This window comes from Melopsittacus undulatus, assembly GCF_012275295.1.
Source record: "Melopsittacus undulatus isolate bMelUnd1 chromosome W unlocalized genomic scaffold, bMelUnd1.mat.Z SUPER_W_unloc_3, whole genome shotgun sequence".
NCBI classification, from domain to species: Eukaryota; Metazoa; Chordata; class Aves; order Psittaciformes; family Psittaculidae; genus Melopsittacus; species Melopsittacus undulatus.
The window spans coordinates 1659242-1681799 of record NW_022993945.1 but is presented as its reverse complement, the minus strand read 5'-3'; the positions used below and the strand labels follow the sequence as shown (position 1 = coordinate 1681799).

Here is a 22558-nt window from a genome sequence, read left to right as displayed (position 1 = left end):
TTCCCTCTAGGGAATCAACTGCATCACTCAGCTTGGCATTGTCTGCAGACTTGCTGGGGATGCACTCACATCCCATTGTCTACGTCACTGATAAAGATATTAAATAGTACTGGTACCTGTATAGACCCTTGAGGGACACTACTCATTACTGGTTTCCACTTGGACATTGAGCTTGGACTGAAATTCTTCGGATGTTGCCATCCAGCCAATTCCTTATCCACCTAACAGTTCACCTGTCAAACCCATACCTCTCCAGTTTGGAGGGGACCACATCAAAGGCCTTACAGAAGTCCAGATAGATGACATCCGTAGCTCTTCCCTTGACCACCGACGCAGCCCCTCCATCATACAAGGTGACTAGATTACTCAGGCATGATTTGCCTTTGCTGAAGCCATGTTAGCTGTCTCTAATCACTTCCCTGATCTCCATATACCTCGACATTGCTTCCAGGAGGATCTGTTCCATGATCTTACCAGGCACAGAGGTGAGGCTGACTGGCCTGACTTACAGTGGGGGGGACTTTGCTTCCCCAGTCCCTGCCCTGAGGTTCAGGGGCTTGAGATATGTAGGAAAAGAGATTACCATTGAAAATTGAGGCAAAAAATTGTTGAGTACCTCAGCCTTCTTCACATCAGTTGTCACTAGTTTGCATACCTTATTTGGGATGGGTACATTTCCTTTAATTTTCCTTTTCTGGCCAGAATACCGATAGAAGCCCTTATAATTCTTCACACACCTTGCCAAATTCAGCTCCAACTGCACCTTGGCTTTCCTGGTCCCATCCCTACACATCCAGGAAGCATCCCTATACCCTTCCCAGGATACACATCCCTGTTTCCACTGCCTGTGCATTTCCTTCTTACATTTCAGTTTAATCAGGAGGCCTTTACTCAGTCATACTGATCTGCCACCTTCCTTGCCCGACTTCTTGCACATGGAAATTGAGAGCTCTTGTGCTCCAAGAAAAATGCTCTTAAAGAGTTATCTGCTCCTTTGTCCCTGAGGGCAGTTTCCCAGGGGGTCACATCCACTAGTTCTTTAAACAACTGAAAGTTTGCTTTCCTAAGGTTTAGAGTCCTGACTATTCTTTTCACCTGGCCTATATCCCTCAAGCTTTCCTCCACTGGGGCATGATCATTGCAGCCCAGGCTTACAACAATCTTGATCTCTCCAGTTAGTTTATCTATGTTGGTAAGCAACAGGTATAGCAGTGTTTCTCCTCTGGTTGGACTGTCTATCATCCAGATTAAAAAATTATTCAAATTTTCTAGTAGATGGCAGGGTAACCGAAGTCCCCCAGCAGGATCAGAGCATGCAAGTGCAACGCCTCCTGTAGCTGGAGTAAGAACACTTTGTCAACAGGCTCCTTTTGATGGGGTGGCCTGTATCAAACACCAACCACAAAGTTTCCTTTGTTGGCTTGGCCACTAATTCTTACCAATAAGCTCTTAACCTGTCCATTCTCAAAGACAACTCTGTACACTCATCCTTTTTTTTTTTCTTTTTTACATAAAGGGCAACCCCCTCTTCTTCCTTGCCTAACCCTTCTGAACAGTTTACAGCCATCAACTGCAACATTCCAGTCACGCAACTCATCCTATCATGTTCTAGCAATAGCAATTACATCATACCTTTTTAGCTGCACAGTAGCTTCCAGCTCTTTCTCTTTGTTACCCATGCTATGTGCACTGATATAGAAGTACTTCAGCTGAGCTATCAACCTTGTCACCTTTTTAGAGGAACATGCCCAAATTCCTTTGAGGCTTTCCAACCCTGTTGGTTCCTAATACATCAGCAACCCATGACTCCTATCTGATACTCAAAATCCCAACCATTTTCCCCCATTAAATCTAGTTTAAAGCCCTCCTTATAAGTCTAGCCAGCTTGCTGGTGAAGACCCTCTTACCCCACTTGATCAGCTGACTCTCATCAGCTTCTAACAGACAGTTTCCCAAAGGCAGTTCCATGATCATAGAAGCCAAAACCTTAAGTATGGCACCAGCTATGCAGCCAGGCATTCACCTGTTCAGTTAGTCTTCTTCCTTAACTCCTTCATCTGACTGGGAGGATAGAGGACACCATTTGTGCTCCTGATCCTTTTACAGTTGTTCTAAGGGACATATACTTTCTTTTGATGGTTCTAAGTTGCTTTGTTGCAGAATCATTGGACCCTATGTGGAATAGTAGGAGTATATGATAATCTGCTGGGTTCAACAGGCTCAGCAGCCTCTCAGTAATATCACAAATGCAAGCTCCTGGTACGCAGCAAGTTTCTCTAGAGAAATTGCCTGGATGGCAAATGGATACTTCAGTGTCTCTTAGTACAAAATCTCAAATTACTAAAACTTTACACGCTTTTTCTGGGGGTACTGGTTTTAATGTTGGGTGGGTGGTTGAATCAACTTTCCATGGTCAGCTTTTTTTTTAGATACTGACCGTTTCTCATGTGAGACAAATGGTGTTGTTTTCACATAATTGGGGATGGGGCTTTGCAGTATTAAGGCAATATTAAGATTTTTTAATACTGGGGCTAAGTTACTAAGGGAATGAAACAAAGGGTTTGAGATACCATAACTAAGAAAGACAAACTCTGTGGTTAAAGACATTGTCATCTTTGGATGAAAGATACACTCTCTGGTTAAAAAGTGAAACAAGGGGGGCACAAAATCACAAAATGGAATATAAAAACCTTTAGAATTAGTTTTAAGCAATGTTAGGTTTGATGGCTTTGTAACAGTAGCAATGGAAAATTACTGCTGTGCATGATACATAGAAAAAAATAGAGTACAGGTAGAGAACATACTGAGAATTCTTGTCCAAGATAAATCATTATAGCTGACATAGTTTTAAGAAAAACAGTCTAGAAGAACAGGACACAGGGATAAGGAGTATCTGGGAATGGCAGGGGTCCAGGATGGGCTACAGTTAAACTAACTGATAAGTAGGAGGATTATTATGTCTCTGGTGCTAACAAACCAATTAAACTGGTACAAGCATCTACTGTGCATGCTTCAAAGGCTGCCAGAAGTGATGAAGATTGTTGGAAGAAGTAAACGCCCCTCAGAGACCACCACCACAATTCTGTACGCATGCGGGGAACTTTCTGGAAAATAACGTAATCCATACGTAGCCTCATGAATATGTATGTATGCCCAGGGACTATATAGGGATGGCTTGTGTAGCAATAGAGAGACACACATTAGGAGGAGCTATCCCCCGTGTCTCCCGGCGCCGCATTAAAGAATACCTGCTTGTCAGCTTGAAAACTTTGTTGGCAAGTTTGTTCCTGGAGTTTTCTCTGAATCAATTTGGCACCCCAGATGGGACACTCTCTGCTCAGCTGCAGGACAAGCTGAGGACAGGGCTCCCTAGGGCCCTCGGGAATTTTTCCCGGAGGGACCCCTCAACTCATTCGGATCATTGCGGGAGCAGACAAGGACCATCTTCATAAAAGGTATTCTTTTCTTTTGTATAGTCTGTAAGGTGCAGGGGGCATCTTGCATAAAGACTACATTGGTAACTGGATTGGTTTGGTAAGCATACGCAAGGTTTGGAAGCCTTCCATAAAACGAGATAAGAAATCTCGTAGGTAAAGGCGTAACTCCGGCTGCTAGCATCCGTTTGGTATACACCCACAGGAAGCAGGGGGTTTCTTGTGGTTTGGGTCCTGCAAGACACAGGGGGTGTCTCGCGGAAATGGTTTTGGATCTTCTTGTGGCTTGTTACATTAAGGATTGTTCAGCCTGTGATATTGGGGAAAGATGTTTAAAGTTAAAAAACAGTAATCAGGAAGATAGGTTGGAAAATTATCTATCACAGGTACCTCCGAGAGGAGCACCCTCTGCATCTGTCCTGTTTGATATTGATAAGGAGGAAGAGATTGCTGTCACTGGCAACAAGCAGCAGATGCACATTCCGAGTTAAGAAAGGGTTAAACCAGAAGTGCTGTTGCAGAGGCAGGCATCTGCAGCCCCTGCAGAGCAGGGTGAGCAGCTGTGAGGAAAAAAAAAGGAAAACCAAGGGGGAAAGGAGGGGAGCTCGAACAGCTCCTGTGTTTGATCATGGGATGGATGCTGGTGCAGGCAAACAAGTGGGCTTCGGTGGTTGCTTTGAAACTGGGGGGGAGAGTTTGGATGCTGAAAGTGAGACTGCCCTGGGGGGGGAGGGGGGGGTAGTGCCAAGGCGTGGCTCCAGCAACTGAATTGGAACTAGATTGATAGGGACCTGGGGAATCTACCCTAGCAGATCCACTGGTTAAATTAAAAGTAGGAACTAGAGGAAATAAAGTGGAATTTTAGTGGCTAGAGGAGCAACTTATTCGGTGTTAAATCTGAGAGAAAAGAATTTGTTACAGATGTGGGTGCTACTGGCCACCAAGAAAAAGAGAAAAACAAACAAACAAACAAACAAACAACCCGAGGCATTCTTTCCGAAACCCTTAAAGTACAAATTGGGAAAACAAATAGGAATGCATAAATTTTTATGCATGCCAACTTCTCTAAAATCTTTATTAGGGTGAAAATCAACATTTAAAGAAGGCAGAATGGAATTTAGAGTTAAAAACAAACAGTTAATTGCAGTTTTGAGTTTATCTTTAATTCAACAGAAAAGCAAACAGGTGGACCTCCCTGAAATAGAAGAAATCCTTAATCAGGTATATCTGGGAGTATGGGCATCTGAAGTTCCAGGTAAGGTGAAAAATGCTTTGCCTGTTAAAGTGGAAATAAAAAGGGGGGCCTGCCCAATTAGAATAAAACAATATCCCTTAAAATTAGAAGATCAAGGGGAATTAAAAAAGTCATTAATAACTTTTAAAATATAGATTATTCATTGAATGTGAATTGGAATATAATACTCCTATCTGGACAGTAAAGAAATACGATGGGGAAAGTTGCAGTTTGTTTCAAGATCACAGAGAAATCAACAAAATTGCAGAGGATATTTGTCCAGTAGTAGCTAATTTGTATGATTTATTAACTAAATTGAATAATAACCAGAAATGGTTTGTCCTCTTGGATTTAAAGGATGCTTTCTTTTGCTTACCGTTGGCCAAAGAAAGACAAAATTTATTTGGTTTTGAATGGAAAAATACTGACACAGGAAGGGAAACTCAATTAACTTGGACGGTATTACCTAAAGGGTTTAAAACAGTCCATCAGTTTTTGGAAATCAGCAAGAGAACTAACATCATGGAAGCCCCCTACTCAGACGGGGACTCTGTTTCAATATGTGGATGACCTATTAATTGCTATAGAAACAAAGGAAGAATGTATCCAGTGGACAGTGGAATTATTAGGGGATTATTATATTAGTGGAATTCTGGGACTGAATGGTTATTGGGTATCCACACAAGGCTCAACTACTCCAAACCCAAGTTTCCTACCTACGATATGAAATAACAGGAGGACAGAGAGAACTTGGAGACATTAGAAAAGAAGCCATGTCTCAGACTCTACGACCGTCAACCAACAAGGAGCTCCAGACATTACTGGGAATGACTGGATGGTGCAGACTTTGGATCCATGGTTATGGTGTTCTGGTAAGAATACTATATGAACTGTTGAAGGGAAACCCTCCCTCTTTAGAATGGACTAATTCAGCAGAGGGGGCTTTTAGAAATCTAAAAGTAGAGCTAATGAGAGCTGCAGCTCTGTGACTTCCGGATGTGACTAAAGCCTTTTGGCTATATTCCTATGAAGAACAGGGAATAGCTTTGGGGGTCCTTGCTCAAAAACTAGGACCCTACAGAAGGCAGTGACCTGTTTTTCAAAACAGCTGGATGAAGCGAGCAAAGGATGGCCCAGATGCCTAAGAGCTGTGGCAGCAGTTGTCACGAATATTGAAGAAGCTCGCAAATTCACCTTAGGAAAAAAATTACTGTGCTAATGTCTCATGTTGCATCAGCAGTCCTGGAACAGAAAGGAGCCCACTGGTTATCTCCTTCATGTTTTTTAAAATACCAGGCCATCCTTGTGGATATAGAAATTGTGGTCACTAACGTTGTGAATCCAGCATCCTTTTTACAGGAACAATCAACAGAACCACTAACACACGACTGCTTGGCCACCATAGAGACTGTATATTCAAGCCGACCAGACTTGAAAGAAAAACCTCTGGAAGATGCTGATTCTTGGTTTACTGATGGTAGGAGCTTCATGAAAAATGGTAAACAAAAGGCAGGATATGCTATTACCACCACTTCACAGGTAATAGGGGCTAAACCTTTACCCGCAAACACCTCTGCCCATAAGGCAGAAATAATAGCATTAACGAGAGCCCTAGAATTGGCTAAAGATAAAAGGATAAATATTTGGACTGATTCTAAATATGCATTTGGTGTGGTCCATGCACATGGTGCTATCTGGAAAGAACGAGGACTTTTGAACACACAAGGGAAACAGTTTAAACATGCTACAGAAATTCTACAATTACTGGAAGCTGTTCAACTACCTGAAGAAGTAGCTATTATGTACTGTAAAGGACATCAACAAGGTGACTCTGATCAGGAAATTGGAAGTAATTTGGCCGATTTTGAAGCCAAACGAGCAACTGAACAATCTCAAATCATGTCCTTAATCCCTGATGGCAAACTAACAATTGAAAAATCTAAACCTACGTATTAAAAAGAGGATAGAAAATTGATTGAGAATCTAAAAGGACAGGAAAATAAAGAGGGTTGGGTTCAGATACATGATGGGCAAATTGTAATCCCCTATAACCAACTCTGGAAGTTAGTTCAGGAAGAACATAATAAAACTCATTGGGGTAGCAACTCTTCATATATATATTTAGACAAACAAATTGTAGGAAGAAATCTAGATACCACAGTGCAATCAGTGACCAAACAATGTCAGCTATGTCTTAAGAATAATCCTAAAACTGAAAATAGAAATCAAATTGGGACAACTGTGAGAGGAAGTTATCTGGGACAGCATTAGCAAATGGATTTTTCTGAATTACCAAGAAAAGGGGGTTATTGATATTTGCTGATGTTAACAGATACTTTTTCCGGCTGGCCAGAAGCATTCCCTTGTAGGATAAATAATGCAAGACAACTGATTAAAACATTATTTAACGAGATAATACCTCGCTTTGGAGTACCAGCGGCAATTTCTTCCAACTGAGGTTCACATTTTAGTGCAAAATTGTTACAAGAAATTGGCAAAAATTAGAAATTGATTGGGAACTATATGTTCCATGCAGGACTTTAGGCCAGTGGACAAGTAGAAAAGATGGACCATCTGATCAAACAACAGATTAATAAAATAGGTCAGGAAATGAACTTATATTGGTACCAAGGTTTACCACTGGCTCTATTAAGAATTTGAACTAAACCTCGGTCGAAAGAAGAGGTTAGCCCATTTGAAATTTTATATGGAACACCATAACAGTTCCACTTTAAAGGAGAAAGTCTTCAGGAAGTGGGGGAAAGCTATCTCTGACAGTTTTTCATCAATCTGGGAAAGCAATTGGAGGAGATAAGTAAGAGAATATTAGGGACAAGAGCAAGAGGTTTGGATTATCCGATTCACCTTTTCAGATCTGGAGACTGGGTTTATGTTAAGAATTTTTCAGGAGATCCTCTACAGGAGAAGTGGAGGGGACCGTACCAGATATTACTGACCACCTTTACAGCAGTGAAGATAAAGGAACAACCTGCTTGGATACTTTATTCAAGAATAAAGAAAACACCAGAAGCAGAGAAGACATGGCAGATTGAACCTTCAGGACCCTCACATATAAAATTGCGTCAGTCATAATTTGGACTCATATGATAACTGGTACGCAACCTTGGGACCAGAATTAATACCTGAAATTAGTGCAGAAAATTACTAAAGTTTTTAATCGTAGTGACTGTTGGGTGTAAGTTGTTGTTCAGATTAGCTTCAATATACTGAATGGTTGGTTTCTTCAGTGACAGTTATTTAAAAAATAATGCCATTTGAATGTCATCACATTGTCTTAAAAGCATGAAGTGTATTGATATCTGTTCTACTGTGTTACAGGATTAAGAGTGGTAGGTAGCACACAAAGTAATTAACAAGTGTGATACAGCACTTCTTGCAGCAAATATGAAATGAAGTTTAACCACGCCAAGTGCAAGGTCCTACACCTGAGTTGGAGCAATCCCAGGCACAGCTACAGGTTGGGCAGAGAAGAGACTCAGAACAGCCCTGCAGAGAAGGACTTGGGGGTGTTGGTTGATGAGAAAATGAACGTGAGCCGGCTTCAGTGTGTGCTCCGAGCCCAGAAAGCCAACTGTATCCTGAGCTGCATCAAATGGAGCATGGCCAGCAGGGCGAAGGAGGTGATCCTGCTCCTCTACTCTGCTCTTGTGAGACCTCACTTGCAGCACTGTGTGCATTTCTGGTGTCCTCAACATAAAAAGGACATGGAACTGTTGGAACAAGTCCAGAGGAGGGCCACAAGGATGATCAGGGGACTGGAACACCTCCCATATGAAGACAGGCTGAGCAAGTTGGGGCTGTTCAGCCTGGAGAAGAGAAGGCTGCGTGGAGACCTCATAGTAGCCTTCCAGTATCTGAAGGGGACCTATAGGGATGCTGGTGAGGGACTATTCATTAGGGACTGTAGTGATAGGACAAGGGGTAATGGGTTAAAACTTAAACGGGGAAATTTAGATTAGATATAGGGAAGAAGTTTTTTACTCTGAGGGTGGTGAAGCACTGGAATGGGTTGTCCAGGGAAGCTGGGTTTGCTCCATCCCTGGTGGTATTCAAGGCCAGGTTGGACAAAGCCTTGGCTGACATGGCTTAGTGTGAGGTGTCCCTGCCCATGGCAGTGGAGTTGGAGCTTGATGATCTTAAGGTCCTTTCCAATCCCAACTATTCTGTGTGTGCACAGTTGCCTAAATCAGAAGAAAGCCTGAAAATCCCATTAATTGGAGTTCCAATTCCTAACACTGTCTCATGGATAAATCTGTGGGTGAACACTAGCAAATTGTATTCAAAGAGAAGGTTAAAATTTGGAATAGTTAATCCTAATCCAGCTAATAAATATTACACCTGTGCACAAAGACGTATCACACCAGGAACTAGGGTAGGAGATCATGCTTGCTTAAATGCCACAGATGTAGGTTACCATTCAAATTGCAATCATACTGTTAATATAGATGGTATCCCAGTCCAGTGATGGCCTGTTCCTAAAGGGAACGGATGGTATTGGTTATGTGGAGAAAATGCTTATAAGACTCTACCCCCCACAACTGGAAGGGGGCATGCACCTCAGGTGCTGTAATACCCAATTTTACTATTATCGAAAGGTATCCTTCCGGGACCTGGATTAGAAGTATTACTAAACGGATTAAGCGAGAGTTTAACCTTATTATTGAATGGCACACTGCATTTCATAGTTTTGTGAAAGGGCTAATTCCATCTTTGGGAGTAAGTGAATTAGAGAAAGCAATTGTAAATATCTCAGCAACCATAGAGGAAATGGAAAGTAAAAACATTGATATAATCCAGGCAGAACAAGAAGACATAACCAGCCTAAGGTGGTATTACAAAACCGAATGGCTCTAGACATGTTATTGGCATCACAAGGAGGAGTTTGTTCCATAGTCAATGAAAGCTGTTCCTATATAGACCAAAGTGGCAGAATTGAAACAGATCTGGAGGACATTTGGAAACAAACTAAGATATTTCATGAAATGGCCATGGATGACACCTCCTGCGGTTCTGACGAAATATGGAAAAAGTTAACTTCATAGTTACCTAATCACTCCCGGTTGAGGCAACTGGTTGCAAGAATATTGATGTTAATTATTTTAATATTGATTACTTTTGGTATGATACAATGTTCCCTCTGGTGTTGTAAACTATCTATGATAAATTATGAAGACTGGAAAAGGAATGAAATTAAGCACCGAGTAGAAATGGGAAATTATTTCAAAGGACTTTTGATGGTAATGGTAATATATAAAATGTTGCAAAAGAATTTGCAAAAGGACAGAAAAGGGGGGGATTTGAAACAAGGGGGACACAAAATCACAAAATGGAATATATAAAATTTTAGAATTAATTTTAAGCAATGTTAAATTTGATGGCTTTGTAACAGTAGCAATGGAAAATTACTGCTGTGCATGATACATAGAAGAAAAGTATAAATAGAATGTATACTGTGCATGATACATAGAAAAATAGAGTACAGGTAGAGAACATACTGAGAATTCTTGTCCAAGATAAATCATTATAGCTGACATAGTTTTAAGAAAAACAGTCTAGAAGAACAGGACACAAAGATAAGGAGTATCTGGGAATGGCAGGGGTCCAGGATGGGCTACAGTTAAACTAACTGATAAGTAGGAGGATTATTATGTCTCTGGTGCTAACAAACCAATTAAACTGGTACAAGCATCTACTGTGCATGCTTCAAAGGCTGCCAGAAGTGATGAAGATTGTTGGAAGAAGTAAACGCCCCTCAGAGACCACCACCACAATTTTGTACGCATGCGGGGAACTTTCTGGAAAATAACGTAATCCATACGTAGCCTCATGAATATGTATGTATGCCCAGGGACTATATAGGGATGGCTTGTGTAGCAATAGGGAGACACATGTTAGGAGGAGCTATCCCCCGTGTCTCCCAGCGCCGCAATGAAGAATACCTGCTTGTCAGCTTGAAAACTTTGTTGGCAAGTTTGTTCCTGGAGTTTTCTCCAAATCAAAAGAATGCTTTTTTTGTACAATCTATGAAGCTAAGCCTGTTCAAACTGATTTTGTAGTTAAATAGTTAGTTGGGGTACCACATGAATGACAGAGAGTTATGAAATCGAACCATAAAAGGAGGCATAAGAGGAAGGGGTGTAGAAAATAGAGTAAGGGGAGGTGTAAAGAGAGGTGGGACAGTTAGCACATAGATTATATGTGTCAGATGGGCTGTAAACCTTGGAGTCCCCAACCAATGGGGAAACAAGGGAGGGAACTTGCGGACGGGATATGAAATATAAATCATAGTTCTGCCTTTGCTGTGTGTGCCTACTTGCTGGGACAGCCGTTTTCCACAAACATTAATAAATAGCTGCTTCACTACTGTGTTATCCAAGTCCTGCCTGAAACTAGAGACCAGTTCTCACAGCCATGTGCTCTTTATTCTCTAACTAGACAAGGGTCCATTCTCCTTCATCTTGTGAGTTTCTTGGGTCAGTTAGCTCAAGGTTGGATTCAGGCTTACCTTCCCCTTGCACAACCTTAAGGCAGGGCTGTTGTTCAGCTTTATATAAAATGCTTATTAAAATAGTTCTTAAAGAATTTTTAAAGAGTTAAAAGACCTCCTAAAAATCAGCAAGCCTGTTATCCGAACTCTAATCTGAAAGTAAACTGAGCACATTTTAAATGTCTATCAATAATATTCCAATTAAACCAATTTCATCTTGATGAACTCAAGTACAGCACTTGGTTTGTACTAAAAAAAAAATTAAGATTCATCTCTAACACCTCTGTTCACACAGCAAATTTAAGCTAGATACATTGAAGTAGGTAATAGTGGTTAGAAACAATTACATTTAAAAATGCATACATACATATCATATGACAAGGGACCTGGGAATCTTCAGCCTGGAAACAAGGCGGCTCAAGGTGGGAGGAATCTTATCAGTGTATATACTGGGGGGGGGGGAGGGAGTTTAATGGACAGTCCAAGTAATGATACTTTTCATCAGTAAACACCCAACAATTATAACACTGGGAAGCGTATATATATATACACATTTTTTTTTTAAACACAGAAAAACAAGGCAACTATTATAATCTTGGATTTTGTTTCAAAGTCTATTGAAGGACTCTGAGCTAAAATCTGTGGTTACAGCTCTTACCAGCTATAGGATCCATAGTTTCTCTATTGCTTGGAGAATATGAACTCTGAGAAGATGAAAGCCCACCAGTGGAACTGCTAGTAAAGTGCATGTTTGATCTACGTGCACGGGGGCCTCCCAAACCCCGGCCTGGGTGAAACATTCTACGTACGTGCCGAACACCACTAGATTCATCATAACCAAACAGTTAAGAAAAATCTTTTGCTATCAAGTATTAAGTAGCAGGCATCACACTATTCTGCATTCATAAAACAATGACTCAACTTTTTAAGTGTACTGAAATCATAGCTATGGTGCCAGTCAGATCTATAGATCTGAATCCAATGCATCTAGGGCTGCTTGCACCAAATTAGTCTTTCCCAGACTTTTTATCATGTCTAAAAATTGTCAGGATGGATTTCCTGCATTCTGGAACAGTTTTCTACTAAGTAATTTAACCTGATGATACATATTCAGCAAAACACATTACTCAATAAACATAAAGATTTTAACATAGAAATTGGGAAAAAAGGGTATTTCAATACTGAAAATAATCTACAAAGTTTTATTGCCAGTCTTACCAAGAGCACACAGTAATTATTGCATTTTATACTTTTATCCAAGCAATTTCACTCACTCCACTCTTCAAGGAAATGCAGGTCAACATAGAATTCAGCACTTTTTTCATACCCCTTTGCTTCATCTTCCCTCTCTTTCTCCACACAAATTCAATTTTCTCCAATTATGAAAACAAGCTCTTCCACTTTATTTCCTGTGTTTCTTAGAAAATGTCTATAAAAGCTATGACTTGAAATATAAGCTTTTTCATACATACTAGGAGACTATAAAAAAATAATTTAAAGATTACCTTTCTCAAAACAGGGTTAACATGACTCCTAAGACAATCTAGCTAAAACTTCCTTTTATCTTAAGAAACACTAGTGAAATTAACTACTAAGCTAGGAAATAATGTACTTGGACATATTTGATTTTTCAAATTTCTAAATTAGTGCCTTTAGCTCACCTTATCTCCAATTTTCTTATTTTCAATAATAGCATGTTTATCACTTGTATAAGAATCTTTTACTTGTATCAGACCGGTGCCCAACTTATCCTACAACGTGTGATTATGGTGTGGAATTAATTTCCTCATGAGTTGAAAAATTTAGGACTGGAAAACTATTAGACTTCTTTTGGCAATTAAGAATATCCAGTTACTATAATATTTTCAGGAAGAACTTACTTTTTCAAATCTATTATGCTATAGAGCATAAAACCTTTCAATTGCAGGGCTTGGGGAGGGGAATCTCCCTTGGGACAGAATATAGTTGTCTAGCACAGATTGGTTTGTTCCTGCTTTGAATCTGTTGATACTGGGTAATGGTATAATGCTTTGAAAAATTCCATCCTTGATCTCATTTAGAAAAGGATCTTAGTAACTTGCTCACTGCACCTTTCAAAGTGTTTTTAAGACAACAATATTTAAATACTAGTTTAGAGTATATTGATGTATATCATGTATTTTGAGTATATCACCCAACTATGCTGGGGGTAAAAAAGCATTTGGAACTCCTAACTCATTGCAAACATATACTGAAAGCAACCAAGCTAGAACCATTTATATGGTCAAGACAAAAATCATGTTTTAATCAGTAAAACAGTTGAAAATTGTTTAAGAAAGAAACTGGAATTTATACAGCTGTTCAGAGTCTCCAGGGATAAAGGTGATATTTTGCAGTGGTTGCACAGGATTCTTCAAGAGAAATATGTGCAGCCATTTAAAACATCTTTAAAACCCTTCTAACTACTACACAGAAGACAATATCCTTTCCTAAACTGCTAGCAACTGCACAGGGGGAAATCTTTCCCCCCTTTTCTTCCTTTTAGTCTTAGCTGTCAGAAGACATGAAATAGCACCCAACATTGAACAGTTAGTCCAGAAAAAATTTCTCTGTCAAGTTTTATGGACTTGGAAACACTGACTGATAAAGCAGTGCTGTACAGAAACTTCCACATGCATTTTCTATAATTATTTATAACATGGTCCAATTTATAAAGCTCCCCCCATCTGTGTCATGATGACTGACACTGTGGCCTTTACTCAGTAACTGAAAAGATTATTTTGATTTCTCTAGCTCTTATGTAACTAGTAATAAACACACATTTCGCAATTAAGTTATCTGATATCACTGATGTGAGAGAGGGAGAAAAAGCTCCAGAAGTGTGAATTCTAATCCAACACCTCATTCACTTTAGTAGGAAATTATGATAACTGTGTAATTGGGACTGACTATTTAAATGATAACAAATTTAAATGTAAATACAGATCACAACCAAAGTAAACCCACTTCCTATAATGTTGCTATTCCTAAATATAATGAACTTGAGTTGTTAGGCCTTTTTTTTTTCTTTTAAGAAGCCCTGAACAAAAAAGGCACTATTAAATTACACTAGTAGTGTATTTTTTTAATGAGATACAGAAAGATAAATAATTTATATAGAGATCACTTAACGAGAGTTTTTCATGATGGCTTGTACTTCCATGGAGTAAGAGTACCTTCTAAAATTATGTTGTAGGTATTGTATAGCAAAAACACAAGCAACATTACTATTCCTAATGCCAAGTAACATAAAAGAAAATTGTACTTAAAGTACAAAGAAGCTGACAGTTTGAGCTCTTCAGTCATCAAGAGTAGTTATATCACTACAATCTGCATATAACTGAAAGACAGCCCTAATTCCTAGGAAGTCTCCTGATATCTCTTCTAGTTATATCTTAAAAAAAAGACAATAAATAACAGGCTATAACTACCCCATTGAAATATGGTGATAAAACTAATCAAACACTTAAACCCACTTTATTTCAAAGCATTCTCTAACACATTTACTTTAAGTGAAATTTACTGCTTTTAGTCTTGCAATTATCTATAATACACTACTGCATCTGGATTGCTGCTTTCCCATACACAAAATGGTATCAGAACTAATGACCAAGAAGGGTAAAAAATGCAGTGCAGAAAGAAGCAGCATCAAAGACATCTTTAAAAGGTTTTGCTATCAGAAATAAAACCACACACCTACATTTCCAAGCTACACCTAAAGCCCATTCACAGTCTGATAGATATATATATACATATAAAAAATTCAGACATACAGATCCCCTATAACTAAACACCAATTCTAAAAAATAAGCAAAACTGATGTAGCCACTTGACTACAGAAGTCAAAATAAGTATTTACAGCTATCACAAGAAACAGTATCCCTTTCCCCTCAACTTAAGAAAGGATATTAAATCTCTAGGAGCTCTGTGTTCCAGTGTAAGATGAGCTGCAAAGTCATCTGTGACATGATTAGGATCCCCTCCAGGTAATGCTGCACATATTGGACAGATCTGAAACAACAAAGTGAGAAAAAAAAAACCAAACACAACCAACTTTACATAAATCACTAAACACATAATTCAGAGTTGATCACTTGACTTTAAATGTCACTTTCTAATCCTGTATCTAAACAGCCACAGGTTTAAAACAGTAAATGTGTTCAAATGTAGCTGTTAATTTTAGTATCTTTTTAAGACACACTTTTCCTTGTAATTATGCTTTTAATAATACCATGCTTGTATGTACCTACATATGACATTATCAAGTTTATTTGAATCCCCAAGCAGCTTCTCATTCCTCTCACCAGAGAAGTGTGATAAGGAGAATGAAATATTCATTGAATATCATCACTGAGATCACCCTCTGAAGTAACATGTAGGTAGAGATTTGGCAGTGAAGAGAAACTCTTTATTCTTATCAAGAATTTTGTGAGATAGCATTATAGCTTTGGTTTTTCCTTAAGCCTAAACACATATTTTAAAAATTCTAGGGACACTTACTGCCATAGCAGCCTTCATTTATTATTTTTTATTTTTCCTCCCAATGACTTTGCATCCACCTGAGAGAAGTGTGCCTTAAAAGTCCTTTGCATGGTCTCTGCCTCTAGCCATTGAGGCAGGAACAGTGTGTGTCCCAAAAAATAGCTGGGGAGGGGCAGCATGAGTGAGGTGCCCAGCACTGGTGGTGCCTGGTGAGAGCTACTAGGGTAAAGGGGGAGAAGGTGGGTGTCTGCATCTTTCCCAAAACTGGCGTGCATGTGTATTGGCTAGCAAATTTCAAGCTGGACTAGCCAATGAGTAGGAAGGAGGCTCGAGTCTGGGCAGGAATATGAAGTAGGTAAGGGTCTGTGCTAGTATGCCCTAAGGGAACTTGCAAATGTGGAGTGCCTGTGGGATGAGTGCATGTGTGTTTTCTAGTGGGCATCAAGTGGGACTATCTGGCAAGCAGGAAACCTGTGTGTTGTGATTTAGACCCAGCTGGCAACAAAGTACCACGCAGACTCTCTTTCAACCCCCCCTTACCCGCTCTCCGGGTGGGATGGGGAGGAGAATCAAAAGTGTAAAAGCTGCAGGTTGAGATGAGAACAGTCCAATAAGTAAAGTACAGTATATTACTACTAGGGAAAAAATGAGAGGAAAGAATATAAAACTAAGAAAAATAAAACAAAAACCCCATAAGTGATTCCCAATACAATTCTTCAGCACCTGTCGACCAATACCCAGCCCGACCAGAGCAGTGATATGGACCTTCTGGGTAACTCCCCCCAGTTTCTATACTGGGCAGGATGTGTTGTGGTATGGAACACCTCTTTGGTTAGTTTGGGTCAAGTGTCCTGTCTCTGCTTCCTCCTGGCTTCCCATGCGCCTCCTCACTGGCAGAGCATGAGAGTCCTTGGTCAGAGTAAACATTACTTAGCAAGAACTAAAACCATCGGTGTGTTATCAGCATTGTTCTCAGGCTAAAGTTGAAAACACAGAACTGAACCAGCTACTAAGAAGGAGAAAAATAACTGCTACAGCTGAACCCAGGACACCTTTCTAAAAATGAAGGTTATATTTCCCTTTTCCAGTCAGCAGGAACTTCACTGCACTGCCATGACTTCTTAAACATTATGGATAATGGCTTTGCAATGTCTGCCAGCTCCTTCAGGACCCATGGATGTATCTTATCAGGTCCCATGGACTTGTGCACCTTCATGTTCCTTAGATGGTCTCAAACCTGATTTTCTCCTACAGTGGACAGTTCTTCATTCTCCCAGTGCCTGCCTTTGCCTTCTGTGACTTGGGATAGCTGCTCAGGTCAGGCTGGGTATTCGTCAGCAGGTACTGAGCAATTGTATTCTCTCCCCTTGTTATTTCCCTTATCATAGAATAGTTAGGGTTGGAAATGACCTTAAGATCATCTAGCTGCAACCCCCTACCATAGAGAGGGACACCTCACACTAAATCATGTCACCCAAAGGCTTTGTCCAACCTGTCTTTGAACACTGCCAGGGTTGGAGCTTTCACAACTTCCTTGGGCAACCATTCCAGTGTCTCACCACCGTTACAGTAAAGAACTTCTTCCTTATATCCAATCCAAACTTCTCCTGTTTACATTTTAACCTGTTATCAATTGTCCTGTCACCACAGGAGAAAGGAGGTAGAAAGGTTGAGAGCCATCAGAGAATGTGAAAGTGAAATAGATTGCTGGAGCCACAACCCTAAGGCAGGGGCAGAGGGAAGTGGTTGAACAAGTGATGGATCCCCTTCCCTCCTACCATCAGACAGAAGGAGTGAACTTAAGGGACAAGGAGGTATGGAGGGAGGTCCCTCCTCAGAGAGGTAAGCGAAAACCCTCACAATCCCTTCCTCTCTCCCAGTTGCCCTTGAATAACAGGTATGAGGTCTTGGAACTACAGGGCCAGGTAAATGGAGATGGAGGGGTAGATCTATCTAGTGAGTCACCTCGGGCTTGTCACTCACCCCCATGCCTTAGAACTACCCAACCAAGAAGAAAAGAAGAGTAATTGTGGTGAGCGACTCTCTTCTGAGGGGAACAGAAGGGCCCATGTGTCGACCAGATCCATCCCACAGGGAAGTCTGCTGCCTTCCTGGGGCTCGGATTAGAGATGTTAAAAAGAAACTCTCTGATCTGGTACAGCCCTCTGACTACTATCCGCTGCTGGTTTTTCAGGTTGGCAGTGATGAAATTATTACAAGGAGGACAAGGGCAATGAAGAGAGACTTCAGGGCCCTGGGACAGCTGGTTAAAGGGTCTGGAGCGCAAGTGGTGTTTGCCTCCGTACCTGTTACAAGAGAGGGTGAAGAGATAAATAGGAAGAGGCTGCAGATTAATGTATGGCTACGTGACTGGTGCCAAAGGCAGGGGTTTGGTTTTTTTCAGTCATGGGCTGCTGTATGAGACACCTGATTTGCTGGTGGCAGGTGGGATACACCAGTCCCAGAGAGGGAAAATGTTTTTGGGGCAGGAGTTAGCAGGGCTTATTGAGAGGGCTTTAAACTAGATGTGAAGGGGGGAGGGGATATAACTGGGCCTGTTAGGGACAAGCCCAAGAGAGACATGCTAGGGCTTGAAGGATGGTAGACTAGAGAGGACTATCAATCTATTGCTTCATTTGTGGGAAAGGATAGTTGTTTAGACCCTGTCCCACAGGGGAAAAAGGGTACTAGGGCAAGAGTTAGCAGAGCTCCCTCACAGAGCTTCAGGTTAGATTCAAAGTGCAAGGGGGTTGTAGCTGGGTCTGAACTAGTGGGGCATTGTTCTACTATTAATGAAGACCAGAAGGCCTCCTGCCACCCAAGGGTGCCATCAGCATGCTCTGCTCGCTCCCTGAAATGCCTGTACACCAATGCACGCAGCATGGGAAATAAACAGGAGGAGTTAGAAGTCTGTGTGCGGTCTGAAGGTTATGATCTGGTGGCAATTACAGAGACATGGTGGGACAGCTCACATGACTGGAATGTGGTCATGGATGGCTATGTCCTTTTTAGGAAAGATAGGTCAGCAAAGCGAGGTGGTGGAGTTGCTCTTTATGTGAGAGAGCAACTAGAATGTATTGAGTTCTGTCCAGGGGCAGACGAGGAGAAAGTGGAATGTCTGTGGGTACGAATTAAGGGACAGGCTGGTACGGGTGATACAGTTGTGGGGGTCTATTACAGACCTCCTGATCAGGACACAGGAGTTGATGAGGCTTTCTACAGGCAACTGAAAGCAGCCTCGCGACTTCATGCCTTGGTCCTCATGGGGGATTTTAACTACCCTGATATTTGCTGGGAGACTCAAACAGCCAATCATTCAGTCTAGGAGGTTCCTCCAGTGCATTGATGATAACTTCTTAATGCAAATGGTGGACAAACCAACTAGGAGAGGAGCGCTGCTAGATTTAGTACTCGCCAACAAGGAGGGTCTGGTTGAAGTGTGATGGTCAATGGCAGCCTTGGCTGCAGTGACCATGAGATGGTGGAGTTTAGGATCCTGTGTGGGAGGAATAGAATACCTAGCAAGGCCACAGTTCTGGATTTCCGAAGGGCCAACTTTGGCCTCTTCAATCAACTGCTAAGGGAAGTCTCATGGGAAAGGGTACTGGGTGGTAAAGGGGCTCTAGATAGGTGGTCAGCACTCAAGGACCACTTCTTCCAAGCTCAGGATCAGAGTGTCCGAATGGGTAGGAAATCAAGTAAGGGATCTAGGAGGCCAGCGTGGTTAAACAAGGAACTGCTGGGCAAACTCATGTGGAAAAAGAGAATCTATGGATTATGGAAGGAGGGGCTGGCCACTTGGGAGGAATATAGGACAATTGTTAGAGGATGTAGGGAGGCAATTAGGACAGCTAAGGCCTCTTTGGAACTTAATCTTGCTAGTTGGGTTAAGGACAATAGAAAGGGCTTCTTCAAATACATAGCGAATAAAACTAACACAAGAGGCAATATAGGCCCAGTGCTGAACGAGGTGGGTGCCCTGGAGACAGAGGATATAAAGAAGGCAGAGGTGCTGAATGCTTTCTTTGCCTTTGTCTTTACTCCTGCAGACTCTCCCCGGGCGTTCCAGATTCCTATAGCCGCAGAAGGAGTCAGGACAAAGGAGGAGTTTGCTTTGGTAGATGAGGATTGGGTTAGGGATCAGCTATGCAATCTGGACATCTATAAATCAATGGGTCCAGATGGAATGCACACACGGGTGCTGAGGGAGCTGGCAGAGGTCATTGGTAGGCCACTCTCCATCATCTTTGGTAAGTCGTGGGAAACGGGAGAGGTGCCTGAGGATTGGAAGATGGCAAATGTCACACCAGTCTATAAGAAAGGCATGAAGGAGGACTCTGCTAATTATAGACTGGTCAGCCTTACCTCCGTCCCTGGAAAGGTGATGGAACAACTTATTCTTGACTCCATCTCTAGGCATATCAAGGATGAGGGGGTTATTAAGAACAGCCAACATGGGTTTATGAGGGGGTAGTCATGTTTGACCAACCTTATAGCCTTCTATGAGGAAGTGACTAGGTGGAGGGATGATGGTAGAGCGGTAGATGTAGTTTTTCTTGATTTCAGTAAGGCATTTGATACTGTCTCCCACAGCATCCTCATAGATAAGCTAAGGAAGTGTGGGCTTGACAATCAGGTAGTGAGGTGGATCAAGAACTGGTTGAAAGGAAGAAGGCAGAGAGTTGTGCTCAATGGGGCAGAATCTAACTGGAGGTCTGTGACTAGTGGAGTCCCTCAGGGGTCGGTGCTGGGACCAGTGCTGTTTAATATTTCCATCTACGACCTGGATGAGGGAACTGAGTGTACCCTCAGCAAGTTCGCTGATGACACTAAATTGGGAGGTGTGGCTGACACACCAGAAGGCTGTGTTGCCGTTCAGCGAGACCTGGACAGGCTGGAGAGTTGGGCGGGGAGAAACTTGATGAAATTCAACAAGGGCAAGTGTAGAGTCTTGCATCTGGGGAAGAACAACCCCATGTACCAGTACAGGTTGGGGGTTGACCTGCTGGAAAGGAGTGAAGGGGAAAGGGACCTGGGGGTCCTGGTGGATAGGAGGATGACCATGAGCCAGCAATGTGCCCTTGTGGCCAAGAAGGCAAATGGCATCCTAGGATGCATTAGAAAGGGTGTGGTTAGTAGGTCAAGAGAGGTTCTCCTCCCCCTCTACTCTGCCTTGGTGAGGCCTCATCTGGAATATTGCATCCAGTTTTGGGCCCCTCAGTTCAAGAAGGACAGGGAATTGCTTGAAAGAGTCCAGCGCAGAGCCACAAAGATGATTAAAGGAGTGGAACACCTCCCTTATGAGGAGAGGCTGAGGGAGCTGGGTCTCTTTAGCTTGGAGAAGAGGAGACTGAGGGGTGACCTCATCAGTGTTTACAAATATGTAAAGGGTGGGTGTCAGGATGATGGAGCTAGGCTTTTTTCAGTGATATCCAGTGGTAGGACAAGGGGCAATGGGTGTAAACTGGAGCATAGGAGGTTCCACGTTAACATCAGGACGAACTTCTTTTCTGTAAGAGTGACAGAGCACTGGAACAGGTTGCCATGGGGGGTTGTGGAGTCTCCTACGTTGGAGATATTCAAGGCCCTCCTGGACAAGTTCCTGTGTGATGTACTCTAGGTTACCTTGCTCTTGCAGGGGGGTTGGACTAGATGATCTTTCGTGGTCCCTTCCAACCCTTGGGGTTCTGTGATTCTGTGATTATTCAGCCTGGAGAAGAGAAGGATCTGGGGACACCTTATAGCAGCTTTCCAATACCTAAAGGGTGCTTACAAGAAAGCTGTACAGGGACTCTTTACAAGGGCATGTGGTGATAGGACAAGAGAAATGGCTTTAAGCTGAAAGAGGGTAGATTTAGATTAGACATTAGGAAAAAATTCTTCAGTATGAGGGTGGTGAGGTGCTGGCACAGGGTGCCCAGAGAAGCTGTGGCTGCTCCATCCCTGGCAGTGTTCAAGGCAAGTTTGGATTGGGCTTGGAGCAACCTGATCTAGTGGAAGGTGTCCTTGTGGTAGGGGGCTGAAACTACATGATATTTATGGTCCCTTCCAACCCAAACCATTCTATTATTCTTTGACATGCAATCGTGTTCAGGAATAAAAAACATAGGGAATTAAGAAGGGCGATGTTCAGAGTTATGTTGTTTGTCTTTCTAATTAACCATTATGCATGATGGAGCCCTTTTTTCTCTGGAGATGGCTAAACATCTGTCTGCCAATGGGAAGGAGTGAATGATTTCCTTTTCTTGCATAGGCAGGTTTTGCTTTACCTATTAAACTGTCTTTATCTTAACCCATTTTTTGCACCTTCACCTTTATTCTGCCCTCCCCCGTCCCAGTAGGGGCAGGGGGAAAGTGAGTAAGCAGTTGTGTCACACTTCGTTGCCAGATGGGATTAAACCACAACTAATGTTTCTGGCACCCAATGTAGGACTCAAAGTGTTTGAGATAATGACAGATTTGACCAGAGCGTATTAGAGGGAACATATCATTATTATATGTTTAATGACCCATGAGCTTTTCACCATATTTTCTACCCATCCTGTTGCTAGGGAGAGAGGTGAGATAGAGCAGCTTGGTGGGCACCTGGCTGCCATCCAAAGAGGACCCACCCCACCTGGTCCTTTCACTTCAGACTAGTTGCTGCCTTAGTAAGTACAGAATGAATCTAAGTGTAATTGAGTAGCAGAAAACTGCTTTCTTTATTCTGAAACTTAATTAAAATATTACGGACTGTAGTGATAGGACAAGGGGTAACAGGTTCAAACTTAAACAGGGTAAGTTTAGGTTAGATATAAGGAAGAAGTTCTTTACTGTAAGGGTGGTGAGGCACTGGAATGGGTTGCCCAAGAAAGTTGTGAATGGTCCATCCCTGGCAGTGTT

At 41.8% G+C, this 22558-nt stretch overlaps 1 protein-coding gene across 2 annotated transcripts in view; it reads right to left on the bottom strand.

Moving 5' to 3' along the window:
- Positions 1 to 22558, bottom strand: part of LOC117438244 (E3 ubiquitin-protein ligase KCMF1-like) — a 104321-nt gene that overhangs the window by 6990 nt on the left and 74773 nt on the right. For both annotated transcript variants that reach the window (XM_034073763.1, XM_034073764.1), the window contains exons 4-5: positions 15104 to 15205; positions 11835 to 12009 (exon numbers count right to left, since the gene is read on the bottom strand). In XM_034073763.1, the coding sequence (XP_033929654.1) occupies positions 11835 to 12009; positions 15104 to 15205 (277 nt within the window). The remainder of the gene's footprint in view (positions 1 to 11834; positions 12010 to 15103; positions 15206 to 22558) is intronic.